Source organism: Triplophysa rosa, unplaced genomic scaffold (assembly GCF_024868665.1).
Source record: "Triplophysa rosa unplaced genomic scaffold, Trosa_1v2 scaffold29_ERROPOS3643519, whole genome shotgun sequence".
Lineage (NCBI taxonomy): Eukaryota > Metazoa > Chordata > Actinopteri > Cypriniformes > Nemacheilidae > Triplophysa > Triplophysa rosa.
The window spans coordinates 179,738-193,638 of NW_026634317.1; the positions used below are offsets into that span (position 1 = coordinate 179,738).

The 13,901-nt window shown below is 38.0% G+C and overlaps 2 protein-coding genes across 3 annotated transcripts in view; both read left to right on the forward strand.

Moving 5' to 3' along the window:
- Positions 1 to 11,193, forward strand: part of slc4a8 (solute carrier family 4 member 8) — a 37,842-nt gene extending 26,649 nt beyond the window's left edge. The window contains exons 13-25 of one of the 2 annotated variants that reach the window (XM_057327814.1): positions 145 to 278; positions 845 to 1,090; positions 1,214 to 1,319; positions 1,850 to 2,011; positions 2,479 to 2,592; positions 2,802 to 2,963; positions 3,051 to 3,302; positions 7,417 to 7,485; positions 7,578 to 7,751; positions 7,933 to 8,064; positions 8,157 to 8,263; positions 9,279 to 9,387; positions 9,584 to 11,193. In XM_057327814.1, coding sequence (XP_057183797.1) covers positions 145 to 278; positions 845 to 1,090; positions 1,214 to 1,319; positions 1,850 to 2,011; positions 2,479 to 2,592; positions 2,802 to 2,963; positions 3,051 to 3,302; positions 7,417 to 7,485; positions 7,578 to 7,751; positions 7,933 to 8,064; positions 8,157 to 8,263; positions 9,279 to 9,387; positions 9,584 to 9,595 — 1,779 coding nt within the window. In that variant the 3' untranslated portion in view covers positions 9,596 to 11,193. Of the gene's footprint in view, positions 1 to 144; positions 279 to 844; positions 1,091 to 1,213; positions 1,320 to 1,849; positions 2,012 to 2,478; positions 2,593 to 2,801; positions 2,964 to 3,050; positions 3,303 to 7,416; positions 7,486 to 7,577; positions 7,752 to 7,932; positions 8,065 to 8,153; positions 8,264 to 9,278; positions 9,388 to 9,583 lie in introns of both variants that reach the window. The other variant, XM_057327813.1, reaches the window with a different exon arrangement.
- A 514-nt stretch (positions 11,194 to 11,707) lies between these two features.
- On the forward strand, positions 11,708 to 13,822 carry LOC130550372 (uncharacterized). The gene is made up of 2 exons (XM_057327819.1): positions 11,708 to 11,753; positions 12,361 to 13,822. The coding sequence occupies exons 1-2, from the start codon at positions 11,730 to 11,732 to the stop codon at positions 13,327 to 13,329; spliced, it is 993 nt and encodes a 330-aa protein (XP_057183802.1). The 5' UTR covers positions 11,708 to 11,729; the 3' UTR covers positions 13,330 to 13,822.
- Positions 13,823 to 13,901: the final 79 nt, after the last annotated feature.

A 13,901-nucleotide genomic window follows, 5' to 3' on the forward strand; every position in this document is an offset into this window, starting at 1 on the left:
TACCCGATCTTTAATGATATTGTTGTGTTGGAAATAAAGATACAGTAATCTTGATATATGAAATGCTAGTATAAGAGAGTAAAACACAACAGTATTATAATGAAATAAGTGATATTTGTTTGTTTGTTTGTTTGTGTCTGTCAGAGTGCGATTGAGTCTCTGCTAGGAGCCTCCATGACTGGAGTAGCATACTCTCTGTTTGCTGGACAACCTCTAACTATACTGGGCAGTACTGGACCTGTTCTTGTGTTTGAAAAGATCCTCTTCAAATTTTGCAAGTCAGTAAACCAGATCAAGTGTTAACATTCATTTAGCTTTTTACTAATAGTCATTTCACAAGTCTACCTGCCCATTCAGTTTAATAGATAAAGGTAAACAAACTGTCTTGAACCCGAGGCTTGGCTCAAGCTCTGATCTTAACCCTGCCTCGTAATAGAATGTTAAGGCTCCTCCTGAAACTGCGTTTAGAACTTCAATCATGGTTCATGGATTTGTCATTCAGAGCAAATATGTATTGATTATAATGGAAAATAAATGACACAATAATATTATTTCTTTCTTTTAATTTTAAACACCAGATGACCTGATAGATATGTTTTAGCTTCCTAAACCTAACCCAAATAAAGTCACTGTTGCTTTTAGAGGATGTAGAATGTACTGTATTTCTGTTATTTATTTAGCTATGTAATATTCATTCATCAGATAGATCTGTTTAACATCTGCAGTGTTTTTGCTGCTTAAATTAATACAGAGATGGAGATTTACATCCAGATGTTAACTAATCAGATTGAACATCGCTTATATGACCTATAACCCTCAATGTTTTCTCTCTTTGTCCTTGTAGAGACTATGATCTCTCTTACCTGTCCCTGCGCACTTGCATTGGTCTCTGGACGGCGTTCCTTTGTCTGATTCTCGTTGCAACAGACGCCAGCTCTTTGGTCTGTTACATCACACGTTTCACAGAGGAGGCTTTCGCTGCACTCATCTGTCTAATCTTTATTTACGAAGCTCTGGAAAAACTTTTCCATCTTGGAGAACTGTACCCCATTAATAGACACGGAGATCTGGACAAACTCACACTGGCCTTGTGAGTATACATGGATATACACACGCATGCATGCATCCTCATTGTACCAGTAGCTCAACTTATAGAGAATCGTTCTTGTAAGAAAGGCTTTCTAACAGCACACTGTGTGTTGTGTGCTATCAGCTGTAGGTGTGCAGAACCTGATACTCCAAGTAATAAAACATTAGAACAGTGGAGCCAGAGGAACATCACATCCGCTTTGGTTCCATGGAGCAACCTCACTGTATCGGTACCTCAACCTCATATCCTCATATCTCAGCACCAATCATATCTCAGACTGCAATGAGTGTACAAATGTTTTGTTGTGGTGTTTTATACGGACACCTAGTGCCATAGATGGGGCATTACACAAGATTGTTTACAGCACCATTGTAGAAAAACCACTTCATTTGAACTTATCTACAACCGTAAAACATTGCTTTGTAACCTCAGGCTCTGAAAAGAACAATTTTGAACACTTTTATAGATTTTAATACCATTGTGACATCTCAGAACAGTTAACCTTGGAACTAGCTGTCTAAATCAACAGCAATTCCCTGTGAGGTGAATGTGATCTAAAATTACACCTAGAATTAAAATCCACACACTGAACAATCTGACATCCTGTTATTCACTTCCTATTCCATAACTGCAGTGTGGTCTTATTTCACAGTGTAGTCTCACACAGATTGCATTTATGACTAATCCTATTTGCACATTTGAGTCAGCGCCTCGGCTGCCAGTACATGAGCCAAACTCTTTCAATGTGTGTGTGTGTAGGAGTGCTTAGATCTTCATGGTCATTTTATTGGAACAGCGTGTGGACACCATGGTCCCTACACCCCCGATGTTCTCTTCTGGTCGGCCATCTTGTTTTTTGGTACCTTCTTCCTGTCCAGCTTTCTTAAACAGTTCAAGACTAGCAGATACTTTCCAACACGGGTGAGGTTAAATACTCATTTACAAACGCGTAGTGTATGCATATGTGCATATAGAGCTTGTTAATCGACGTCACGCCACGTTGAATGTTGCGCCATCTTGGGAGGATGGCTGCTAGTGCGTTCAATGGAGTGTTTTGTTTTTCTTGTTTCATTAGGAAATATAACTATGGTAGGTCGGCTTTGCTGTGTTAAAAAACTGAAATAGCATTACGCTGAGTCGTTCAGGAAAAGCCCATGGTATTTTCACTTTCGATTTCTCCATATATCAAACAAAACAAGTAACGGTACATATCAAAACAATAATAGCAGTGGAGTATTTTCCTCCCAAGATGGCGGCGCCACAGCAACATATAGGGCGTGACGTCAGCTTCACATTCTCTATACTCTGTGTAATACAGGTGCAGGAATAAATGGTGTATAAAATATGTATAAAAGGTGAAATAAATGCATGTGTTTGTTGTGATGAAGGTACGGTCAATGATCAGCGATTTTGCCGTGTTCCTCACCATTGTTCTCATGGTCCTGATTGATTACATCATTGGAGTTCCCTCGCAAAAATTACGAGTGCCAAGTAAATTTAAGGTATGAATCAATAAAACATTTGAACACAAACACATTATTTGTTTTTAGGGGTCCAGCACAGCACATACAGTTAAATTCAATGTTTGATGAAGCAAATTTAACTTCACATTGTCCTTTTATTGAAAATTTGTATTATGTTCTGCTATATTTGGTAAATGCAGTTATCTTATGGGGTTTCTTTCGAATTCGATTGATGTTATGTTTTGCAGCCGACACGCGATGACCGTGGCTGGCTGATAAACCCTATTGGGCGAAACCCATGGTGGACGGCTCTGGTAGCTTCAATACCAGCTCTTCTCTGCACCATCCTCATTTTCATGGACCAACAGATCACTGCAGTCATAATAAACCGCAAAGAACACAAACTACAGGTATGGATGCTAAGCGTTTAGTGTACCTTTTACGGAAGATGCGTATATATGCTGATCTTAAAAACAATGTTTACTCTATCGACACAGAAAGGCTGTGGGTACCATTTGGACCTTCTGATGGTTGGAGTGATGTTGGCTGTTTGTTCCATTATGGGGTTGCCTTGGTTTGTTGCAGCAACTGTATTGTCGATATCCCATGTCAACAGCCTGAAGCTGGAGTCGGAAAGCTCCGCCCCTGGAGAGCAGCCTAGATTTCTGGGTATTAGAGAGCAGAGACTGACTGGTTTGGTCATTTTTCTTCTGATGGGTTGTTCTGTCTTTATGACTGGAGTATTACAGGTAAACTCACATCTTAAGTCATTTATTACATATAGTAACCAAGTGATATTTTTTATACTTGAGGCACACTTAAAAACATCCAAAAATAAAAATGATGTTATCATTTATTCACAATCATGTCATTTAAAACATGTATATGACTTTGTGGAACAGGAAAGGAGATATTTTGAGGAATGTCTTAATAGTTGTGTGTCCACACAAAGGAAGTCAATGAGGACCAATGATGTTTGGTGATCAGCGTTCATCAAAACATATTCTCTGGTATTTAGAAAAAGAAAGTCAGAAAGATTTCGAATGACTTGATAAAGAGAGAATTACAATTTTGGGGTAAACTATCCAGACTTTTTCAAGCGTGAATGAATTCCGGTTATTTATTTTGCGTTAACTGTTTTGACAACAATTCAGGGTTGGCCGCAATGCCAACAGGGGGAGCTACCGCACCACACTTCTGGCAGTTTTGCATCAGTCCTTGGATTAGATTAAGGGTTTAATTTTTACGGACCAACCAGATTCTAAACCTATATACTGTACTTTACATTTTTTTACATTATTTTAAATCATTAACAAACAGTACTATAATGCTCTAAAAATGCTGTTTGGTAAAAATGAAGTAAAAAACATATTTTCTGTTTGGATTATATAAACTGCCATCAATTACCAAATATCAAACCAAATGGTTAAAAAAAGAAAGAAAAAAATCAAATACAAAATTGCACAAAACAAGCTGACTGGGTTTATAGCGTAAAACATGAAAGTGACCTATTTGTCAGGTATGGTGACCCATACCCGAAATGTGACCTCTGCATTTAACCGATCCAGAGAGTAGTGAACACACGCACAGCAAGTCGTGAACACACGTACACCCGGAGCAGTGGGGAGCTATCACTGCAGCACCCGGGGAGCAAGTAGGGGTAAGGTGCCTTGCTCAAGGGCATCTCAGTCGTTACCCGCCAGCCCTGAGAATCGAACCAGCAACCTTCTGGTCACGAGTCCGACTCTCTAAACATTAGGCCACAACTGCCCCTATAACATTAACAAAGAGTAAACAGATATAGCATGGAAAAAGCTTAATGAGGGTACTCAACAAAAAAAAGTTTGATACTGCGTCACAGTTCCTAAGTAGTAAATTATTTTTTTGTAATAGTTTTTCACCGAAAGTAATGTTTCCAGCCATGTGGCTCTTCATCAAACAATACACACATTCACAAGTAAGCCCTTATACAGCAGAAATGCATCACATGACCACACCACAAGACAAGAAAAAATATAGCACCATAGTGATGTCAATAGCATCTAAACCAGTGTTTCTCAACCGGGGGTACGTGGACTTAATTGCAGGGGTTCCGCAAATGTTTTGAGTTATTATCTTGCATTCAGGGTTTGAAATTAACACACACAAGATGCAGATAAAGATCAATCGAGTTGGCTATTGCAGTCAAATCAATTGCCAAATTTACTGGTTACTTGTGTTCATAAATCATGTTCACTCACCTTGCAGGGAAGGTTCATGTAAACCAAATCATATTTAATATAGCCTATTGCGCAGCTTCTGCTCATTTCTGACTCAAACATACCCGTCATGCAGCGTCATTTAGAGCGGTTGGCAGCACCGCGAGAGACAGTTGACTGCTCTGTTTGCTTTTGAATTGCTCTTGCAGTACTTTGATGTCATATGCCAGGTGGTTCTGCGCACCGCCGCATAAAGTCGAACAAGCCTATTTTCATTGAAGCACCACGCTCAAGCTCTTAGCAATAAACAGTAATGGCATCCGTTTCACCTCATCAGTTCAACATATGGATCGATCATAACTCAAGTGTAACCAAGGCCTTCTGGTGTGTGAAAGTGTGCATGTGCAAACAGCAATCTTTGTTAAATCACTCATCTGTTTACGACACCTGACACCGGACCGATTGGCCTCTTATTCGGAGCGGTTTCGCGTCAGATCGGTTGTAACACTGGGTTCACACCAAGCGCGAATGAGCTCTTTTGGGCTGTTGGGAGACGAGGCATGCTGCTGCATTCTGAACCAGCTGGAGTGGTTTGATAGCCTTTGCAGGAAGACCAGCAAGGAGAGAATTGCAGTAGTCCAACCTTGAGATTACCAGGGCCTGGACAAGGAGTCGTGCCACATGCTCAGTGAGATAGGGTGTAACCTTTCTAATGTTGAATAAGGCATATCGGCATGACCACGTTGTCTTTGCAATGTGATCATTGAAGGACAGCTGTTCATCAAATATGACTCCTAGGTTCCTGGCTGTTTTGTAAGGAGTGATTTTGGTATTGCCAAGTTGGAGATCATGTTGCACCATGGGGTGTGCCGGAAACATGAGTAGTTCTGTCTTGGCAGGGTTCAGCTGGAGGTAATGCTCTTTCATCCAAGCTGAGATGTCTTCTAGGCAGGCTGTAATGCGAGCTGCTACAGTGGTATTGTCTGGGTGAAACGAGATGTAGATCTGGGTGTCGTCAGCATAACAGTGATACGAGAAGCTGTGTGCCCGTATGATGGGTCCCAAGGATGTCGTGTAGATGGAAAAAAGCAGCGGTCCAAGCACCGAGGGTGATCATGTGGTGATCAGTGGACAGCGAGCCCCTACATGACACCCTGAAGGATCTGCTGGAGAGGTTTCAACAAGCAAGAGGAGTGCCTGAGATTCCTAGAGATGACAGGGTTGCTAGCAGTATCTGGTGATTGACAGTGTCAAACGCTGCAGATAAGTCTAGCAGAATCAGGACCAAGGATTTAGATTCCGCCTTGGCTAGCTGCAGTGCTTTTGTGACCGATAGCAGTGCAGTCTCAGTGGAGCGGTTTGTTTTTAAGCCAGACTGCTTGTCATCCAGTAGTTTATTCTGGGATAGGAAGGAAGACGCCTGGTTAAAAACTGCCCTTTCAGGTGTTTTTGCAATAAATGGGAGGAGAGAGACAGGTCTGTTACTGTCGGTAGTAGAGGGGTCCAATGTGGGTTTCTTAAGTAGGGGCGTGGTCCTGGGCCTGTTTGAATGTGGATGGAAAAGTGCCGGTGAGCAGGGAGGTGTTGATGATGTGTGTGAGTGCAGGTGTGAGTGTGCTGGATATGGCCTGAAGGAGATGGGAGGGGATTGGGTCAAGAGGACAGGTGGTGGAGTGGCTGGAGAGAAGTCTGGTGACTTCAGTGTCAGTCAGTGGGGCGAAAGAGGAGAAGAGAAGGAGGAGAGGAGAAAGAGATTACAAAAGAATAAACTGCAGTAAGTAAAGTATGTTTATACTGGTGGTTTCTCCCCACAAAAAAAGAGTGTAAAATCAACACCGCTTTATCAGCAGCTTCAGCCAGTGGTGTAGTAAGAAAGACGTGTGACAAATAGTTTCGACTGACTCTTCTAAATTTTCACATCAGATATCAGATCATACTGCTTCCATATGTTTTTAAGCTAGTATATGAGGTTTTCATCAATAGATTATTTAAAGCGTGTTGTGCTTGATGATATTTGAGGATGGCTGCTGCAGTAGCAGCATGTATGATATGGTCAGGAATAAATAAATATATGTGAGACCGCCGTGACGAGGTACAGTAGTAAGATGACGTCACGAGAGTCTGCCGTACCTTGGCCTTAGGTAAATTGACGACACTTGGTCTGATGAAGACCCACATGGCTCAAATGGTACTTTTGGAAAGAACATGTAATGCATAATTTTCCACATTACTTTAGAAACTGTGGTGTGCTGACTTTTTGTGAAAACAAAATGATCAGATACTATATGGGAGTCAAAAATCTGCTCGGTTACTGACATTCTTCCAAATATCTTCCTTTGTGTTTAGCAGAACTAATACATTTATACAGGTTTGGATCAATCTGAGGGTGAGTAAATGATGACACAATTGTCATTTTTGGGTGAACTATCACTTTAAGTTTCCAGTTATCTTAAGGCAACTGTAATTGGGTAGTTGACAAATAAACCTTAAATGTGTTCTATGGTGTCATAAAAACAATGAAGATACATCTCTCTTATGCTATTTTATATTATATAAATATATAAAAAATAAAATCATATATTATTATTAACAGTTTGTATTCTAAATATTTGCGATGTCACACCATAGGACACATGTCATGACATTCATGCCTGTCATTTCACAGTTCATTCCAATGTCAGTGCTCTATGGTGTTTTCCTGTACATGGGAGCATCATCTCTGAAAGGAATACAGGTAGACACTTCACCTGACACTTCCTTTGAAAATACACATGCCCACCCACACATCATTCACTCATCAGTCTTTCTCTAATATCTCTTTCTCAGTTCTTTGACCGTCTGATGTTGTTTGGCATGCCGGCGAAACACCAGCCAGACTTTATTTATCTACGGCATGTTCCTCTGAGGAAGGTTCACCTGTTCACTCTGACCCAACTTACCTGCCTTGTGCTGCTCTGGGTCATTAAAACCTCCCCTGCTGCGATCGTCTTCCCTATGATGGTACGACCCTAAGCGAGTATTCTGTGTGTATGTGTCAAACTGGTGACCAAGGGGTCAGGAATACTGTCCTTATTCTTAAACATTTTGGCGCCATTCTTACTTTTAATGCACAGTATAATCTCTTTGACTGATTTCTTGGGCACACAAGGTGATGGACTCTTAAAATATGTTTGTTCTGCAGGTTTTAGCACTCGTGTTTATCCGTAAACTGCTGGATTTCTGTTTCTCCAAGCGAGAGCTCAGTTACCTTGATGATCTGATGCCTGAGAGTAAGAAGAAGAAGTTGGATGATGATTCCAAAAAAGCAGAGGAGGTACCACCATTGTGTAATAAAGTAGTTCTGAAACTGGTTTCATTAAATAAGAGAAATCCAGTAACTGTTTGTTGTTTTTATTTGAGTAGCAGGAGTCACAAGAGATGTTGGTTGGTGACAGTGATAAAGAAGATAAAAATACAGTGCAGATCCAAATGGAGAGCAAACCTCTACACTCACCCAGAACCCCAGACCCCAGGTAAACCCCATGAGATGTGATGTCATATGTGAGTGTTTGTATCGAGAGTGAAATTGTTAATTTAACCCTCTTCTTGTTTGGACAAAATAATATGAACACATTTATGGGGTTTATAATAATTGTTAGGCTAATGTGAAAAGCAAACATTAGCTGTTATCTTTTGTTATTATACACCGTTTCATCGGACACGCTCGCCTGGACTGCAGCTTACTTCCGGCCTGTGTTTGTTTATTGGTCTGGCTGGTGTCTAATAACATAACTATTTATATTTTATTTCATTTATGTAAATATTAATTTATATTATTATGTTATTGTATAATAATTGTATTAAATAAACGATTTGTAAAATTTTGTTGTATGTTAATTTGATTTAATAAGCAATTTGTTGAATGGGTTCTGTAGATTAGTCGCGTTTAAAGAAACCATATTGGACACTGAAATCTAGTGGTTGAGCTTGGTATGGTAGTCTAAATTACAAATACTGCAGAGGCAAGTTTAGCCAAGTAACAGTTCTAGAACATGCTGTGATAGACGAACAGTACAACATCCTACGGGAGACTATTTAAAAGCTGTATACTGTTTTTTTATTGCGAGAAGTTTTAAAGCTATATTAAATGCAAACGGTGGTCCATCTAACACCTTATTTAAAAAATGGATATAACCTACTTTTCCAGTGTTCACATTATTTTGTCTACCCCCTGTATGTTTAGTTTGGGTCTTGTCCGTTTTCAGTTCACTGTGCATGTGAAATGGTGAACATTTGGCCACGTGATACTATTTTTTCCCTGCAATTGAAATTCCTCTGTAAATGTTTTCTTTAATATAATTGCCTTTTAATGCCCATAAAGTTGGGGCCCAACCGCACCACAGGGGTGCGCACCACGGAGTGTCGTATACACCTGGTTTTACACACTACAATGTGTTTTTGATAGTGTATTTACAGATACTCTAACACTTACCTCTCTGCTTTTCCCCTCGTTGCTCCTCTTGTCTCCTGTGTCTTCTTGTTGTCCAGGACTGATCCCTCTGATATTAACATATCTGATGAAATGTCTAAAACTACTGTATGGAAATCCCTCAATTCCAATCACAAGGATACAGCATGCTCAAGTACACATAAAAAGGCAAGCACACTCTCTCTGTCGTAAATTTCATGTGTTGCTTGTTGTCCCATCTCCCTGTATTTCCTTTCTTACCCCTCTGTATTACCTGTCGCCATATCATACATTATGATGACAAGGGTACTACAGTGCTATAAAGTTTATTTGTTTGGAGATGTAATGGTTGATGTTTTGTTGTTCTGTTGTTCTGTCTTCACAGGAGATACTGTGAAGTACGTCCACAAATTGAAGAAGTTACGTACTTGGCATCGGTTGTTTAAAATTCTGTCATTCATATGCTAAAAATATACATATGTTATTAACTCTTTCCCACTATTTTACACACACGCTCACACACACACACACACACACACACATACAAAAGTAGTACCGTACAGTAAAAGATCCGAGTCTGATTTATGTATAGCTGTGTGAGTGTTGTGTGATGTACAAGTGTGTTAATGTGTGTGAACGTTTGTGCATAGAGGAGAACACACTCTCCAATCAAATCCAGGTTATTTTTAATGTTTCATTCAGTTTTAGCAAATGTTGATGTCTCTGTGCTTTGCTGTAAAGTTTTTCGAGTCTATTTTTTGGTAATCGTCTCGTTCTCATTCGAAGTATAACTGATTAAATGTTTTCACTTTTAGCTGTAAACTTGCTGTAGATGTTACTGTATAAGTATGCTTTGTTCACCATCAAACAACAAACAATGAGTATGTGTGTTCAGGCTAATCGGCTGATGAATAATAACCTCAGTTTGGTATAAATAGCCGTCAGTTATATTAGACCAACATGCCCATGAACCAAATCAGTCCTTATCTAGTAAATACTGTATACTATTTTTATGAGTGTGTTGTATTGAAACTTGTTAATATTGAGCAATAAATGGCTTTTATGTAGTAAGGTCACCAGGTACACTGATGGATAAATATGAACTTGAGGTTTCTTTGTCATGGGTGTTTTTCAATCAGTAAAAACCGAATATAGACCAGGAAGCGTAAGTCTTGGGGGCACCAAGGACAAAGAGCTCTGATGGTAAACTGGATTGTTCAGGCTTTTATTTTAAGGTCCTTTCCGGCCAGTGGCCCCAGTGTTAAGCCATCTCCTTTAGACTACCTCCCCGCACCTCCCCACATGGTTTCTGCACTGAAAGAGGTAAAATGTGGTTTAACCTTTTAACCTCAGTAAAGTTAAACTTTATTTACAGTTGCACTTTGTGTAGATATTTACTGATATGATTTTATATTTTGAAATTATTATATAGTTATATTATTATAATACTATATTATTGTATATTTAGAATTATTATATATTATAGGAATGCAATTATTTTAAGAACTTTCTTTTTTATATATATAAATTTGAATAAAATAGCTGAACAGATGTGCACAAGATGCACGACACATGATGTTCATATATGAATGGGTTACATTTCTTATAAGACAAATTTTCTGTAAATCTGTTTTCTGTGGTCATTTTAGTCACATTTAATAAAAACTGCCTTCAGGTAACAGGAGAAGGTCAATATGTAATTTGCTTTTGAATGTTGAGAAATGCTGAATGTTACCAGCACTAAGCTACTCAATAATCTTTATTGTTCCATTCATGGTCTTCTTGAATACAGAAATGTTATCCCTATGTTGATTGTAAATGTTATGGTGCTGGGATGTACTCAAAGAGAATGTCATACCAATAAATTTTAGCTTTTCTGAATGATATTAACTTGTTGCCCATGTCTATTGCAGAGGAACCTGTGCACACTTGTTAGAGCCAATTTTATATTACATTGATGTTATATTACTTTTTGTCCCATTTAAATCAAATTACAGATTATGTTTTCAACTCTGCTTTACAAATTATTGCAGGTTTTTATTGTCAGAAGGGGGAAAGAAAAAAAAAGAATTCTGGAGCAATATTGTCTCTAATGTTTATAATAAATTACTGTATATGTCGATAGCTTTTACACACTTTCGTCTTGCCCAGTTTAGTGTTTTTTCAGTGTTTATGAGGATAATAAAAATAATGGAGTCAGAAAGCATTACAGAATCTAATAGCTATTGCTATCAAAAATATAAGCTGAGCTAATGTCTAATGCAGGTTGAAGAAAAACTATTAACAGTGTAGGAATATTGTACAAATAATTCATAACATTAATTTTTAATGTTAGTATTAGATTCATTAAAATGTATCAAAAAGTTTTTATTTATTTATATATTTAGTTTCGTTTCATTTGGATTAGCTATCTTTGGTTTCTGAAATTAAAGCCCTGCCCATACACACGTGGCAGTACAGAATAAGAAACGCATTTCATTGGCTTTACTTTTTCACTAAGCGGGATTGCTTGGAAGCTCAAAGGTCGTGAAATGGCAAACGCAGATCAGCCTGACGTAAGCAATTCTCAACATTTCACATAACAGCGCCAACGCAATTAAAACAGATTAGTACATATAAAATGTTAAAATGCTCATGTGAACGCTATTTTCTTTAGTTTATGTGTTATTTTGGTTGCTCTGAATGTCTGTTTTCATTTTATAATATTGTGTGATTATTTGGTACTGTATGGTTAAATAGTCTAATTAAAATACTAGTAATAGAAATACGAAAATTACCTTATAAAGTAAGTTTTTGTTATCATTTGACAAGTAAAATGTACATGGGGCTGCCAGTTTAACTGTCTGACAAACTTTTAAGTGGGATGGGCAGATGAAAGATCATATGTGTCAATAATTATTTTTCGAAATGTAGGTGTTTTTATTTTTTTATGGCAACCCTACTCATATGAAAAGATCATTCCTGCTCTTCTTTTCAGATTGAGAAAAGAAAACAAACTACTGTGCACAGAGTTGATAAAATAGTGGATACAAATTTTGCTGTAAAATTGATATTATTGTTGTTTATTGCTTAAAGATGTTTTTATAAACATTACACAGACTACATCTAAATAAATGTGGTTACAGGCTGTTCTAAATGAACCATACCAACTTATCTTTACAGACTGTCTTTTGTGTGGGAAGGAATTCACGTGGTCGGACTAACGTCAGTCATGATGGACACATTGGCATTGAAGATCTGAGAATTAAGATTGAGAAAAATGCATCTAAAATATGCAACGATTTTGCCAAAAAACATATAAATTATAAACTAAAGATCTGTGAATACCTGTCTAAAATAATCCCAAACTATCCAACCCCTGTTGAGATTCACATCTCTGAGGTGACTCATGTCACTGACGAAGACAGTCTTCGGGAAATCTTAGACTCAGGGGGTTTCCAGGGTTGTGGAAGAAGAAATTATACGTTTTCGTGGTGGAGTCTGAAGATCGTCGATAAGAGTATAAGAGCTGCTGAACAACGTTATCTAGAGGACACACTTCCAAACAGAACCCAAGAGCAAAGAGAAAGGCAGAAGCCGTTCCTGAATAAATTCACAACATCACCTGCATTCGACAATGAGAAATCACGCTATGGTAACTTTCGCTTCACGTTTCCCCTGACTGAACTGATGGAACGATACAGGAATGAGATGTGTGGAGGGCAAAATCCAGTTCTCAGGGAATTTAAGACCATATTTTACAGACAAGAGATCATGTATGTTGTTCTTATACACAGCCCAGAAGTCAATGAGAAGTTTAAGAATTTCCGAGAGATTGAATCCAGTTTATTTGTTGATTATAAGGAGGATACAATTATCTGGAAAGCACAAGCCATTTGTAATAACCTTCAATTCCAGTTGTTACTAAATGAAGAGAACAAAATAGCAGTAACTGAACCTGTTATAAACCAGTTCTATGTGTGGGATCACATTACCCTAGCGTTTTATTTTAATGGGGTCCTACATTTCCCTAAAGAAAAGCTAATAGAATGTCTCACTTGTTGTGAAACTGCTGACATCAACCTTTCACGAAGTGATGACTTATCCCTTGAAGAAGCTAAAGAAATATTGTGCAGTCTTACAGTTCAATAGTTGATGATGTTTTTGGTTCCCTACACCGTTCATCCCTTCATAGTTCTCACTCCTGTGGGTAAACCCTTTTAAGAGATTATGCCATATTGAATGGGGCTCCTAGAATGGAGTGCAGTTCTGTATTCCTTTTCACATTTATTTACATTTACATTTAATAATTTGTCAGACATTCGTACAGACATTCGTACTGTACTTCAACTTGCTGTGAAATGATTAAAGACTGAAAATAAAAAGTTATAAAATAAAATAACCAACTTAGTTTTTATCAATATATTTTGAAATATATCTAAATATACATAAATATATCTGCCTTTAGTTGTAAAGATATAGTTCAAAAAGGTGAGGCCGACCTACTGTAATTTAGCAGCATTATACATTTTTACATCATTACAGTAATTATGCTTGTGTAAGATTACTTTATTGTCAGTGTATTTTTTGTATGTATTTATAGTACAATTTTGACATTTCACTCAATAGTTTGATATTTTCAGAATACCACACACACACTTTTCCAGCAATAAAAAGCCAAGTAACACCGAATATGCAAACACTTTTAATTTAATTCATTGCAA

Bases quoted from the DNA above. Each gene is read 5' to 3' on its own strand.
- LOC130550372 (XM_057327819.1), top strand. From the start codon at position 11,730: ATGGCAAACGCAGATCAGCCTGAC. The intron at 11,754-12,360 runs GTAAGCAATTCT...TTATCTTTACAG, and splicing joins CAAACGCAGATCAGCCTGAC to ACTGTCTTTTGTGTGGGAAG.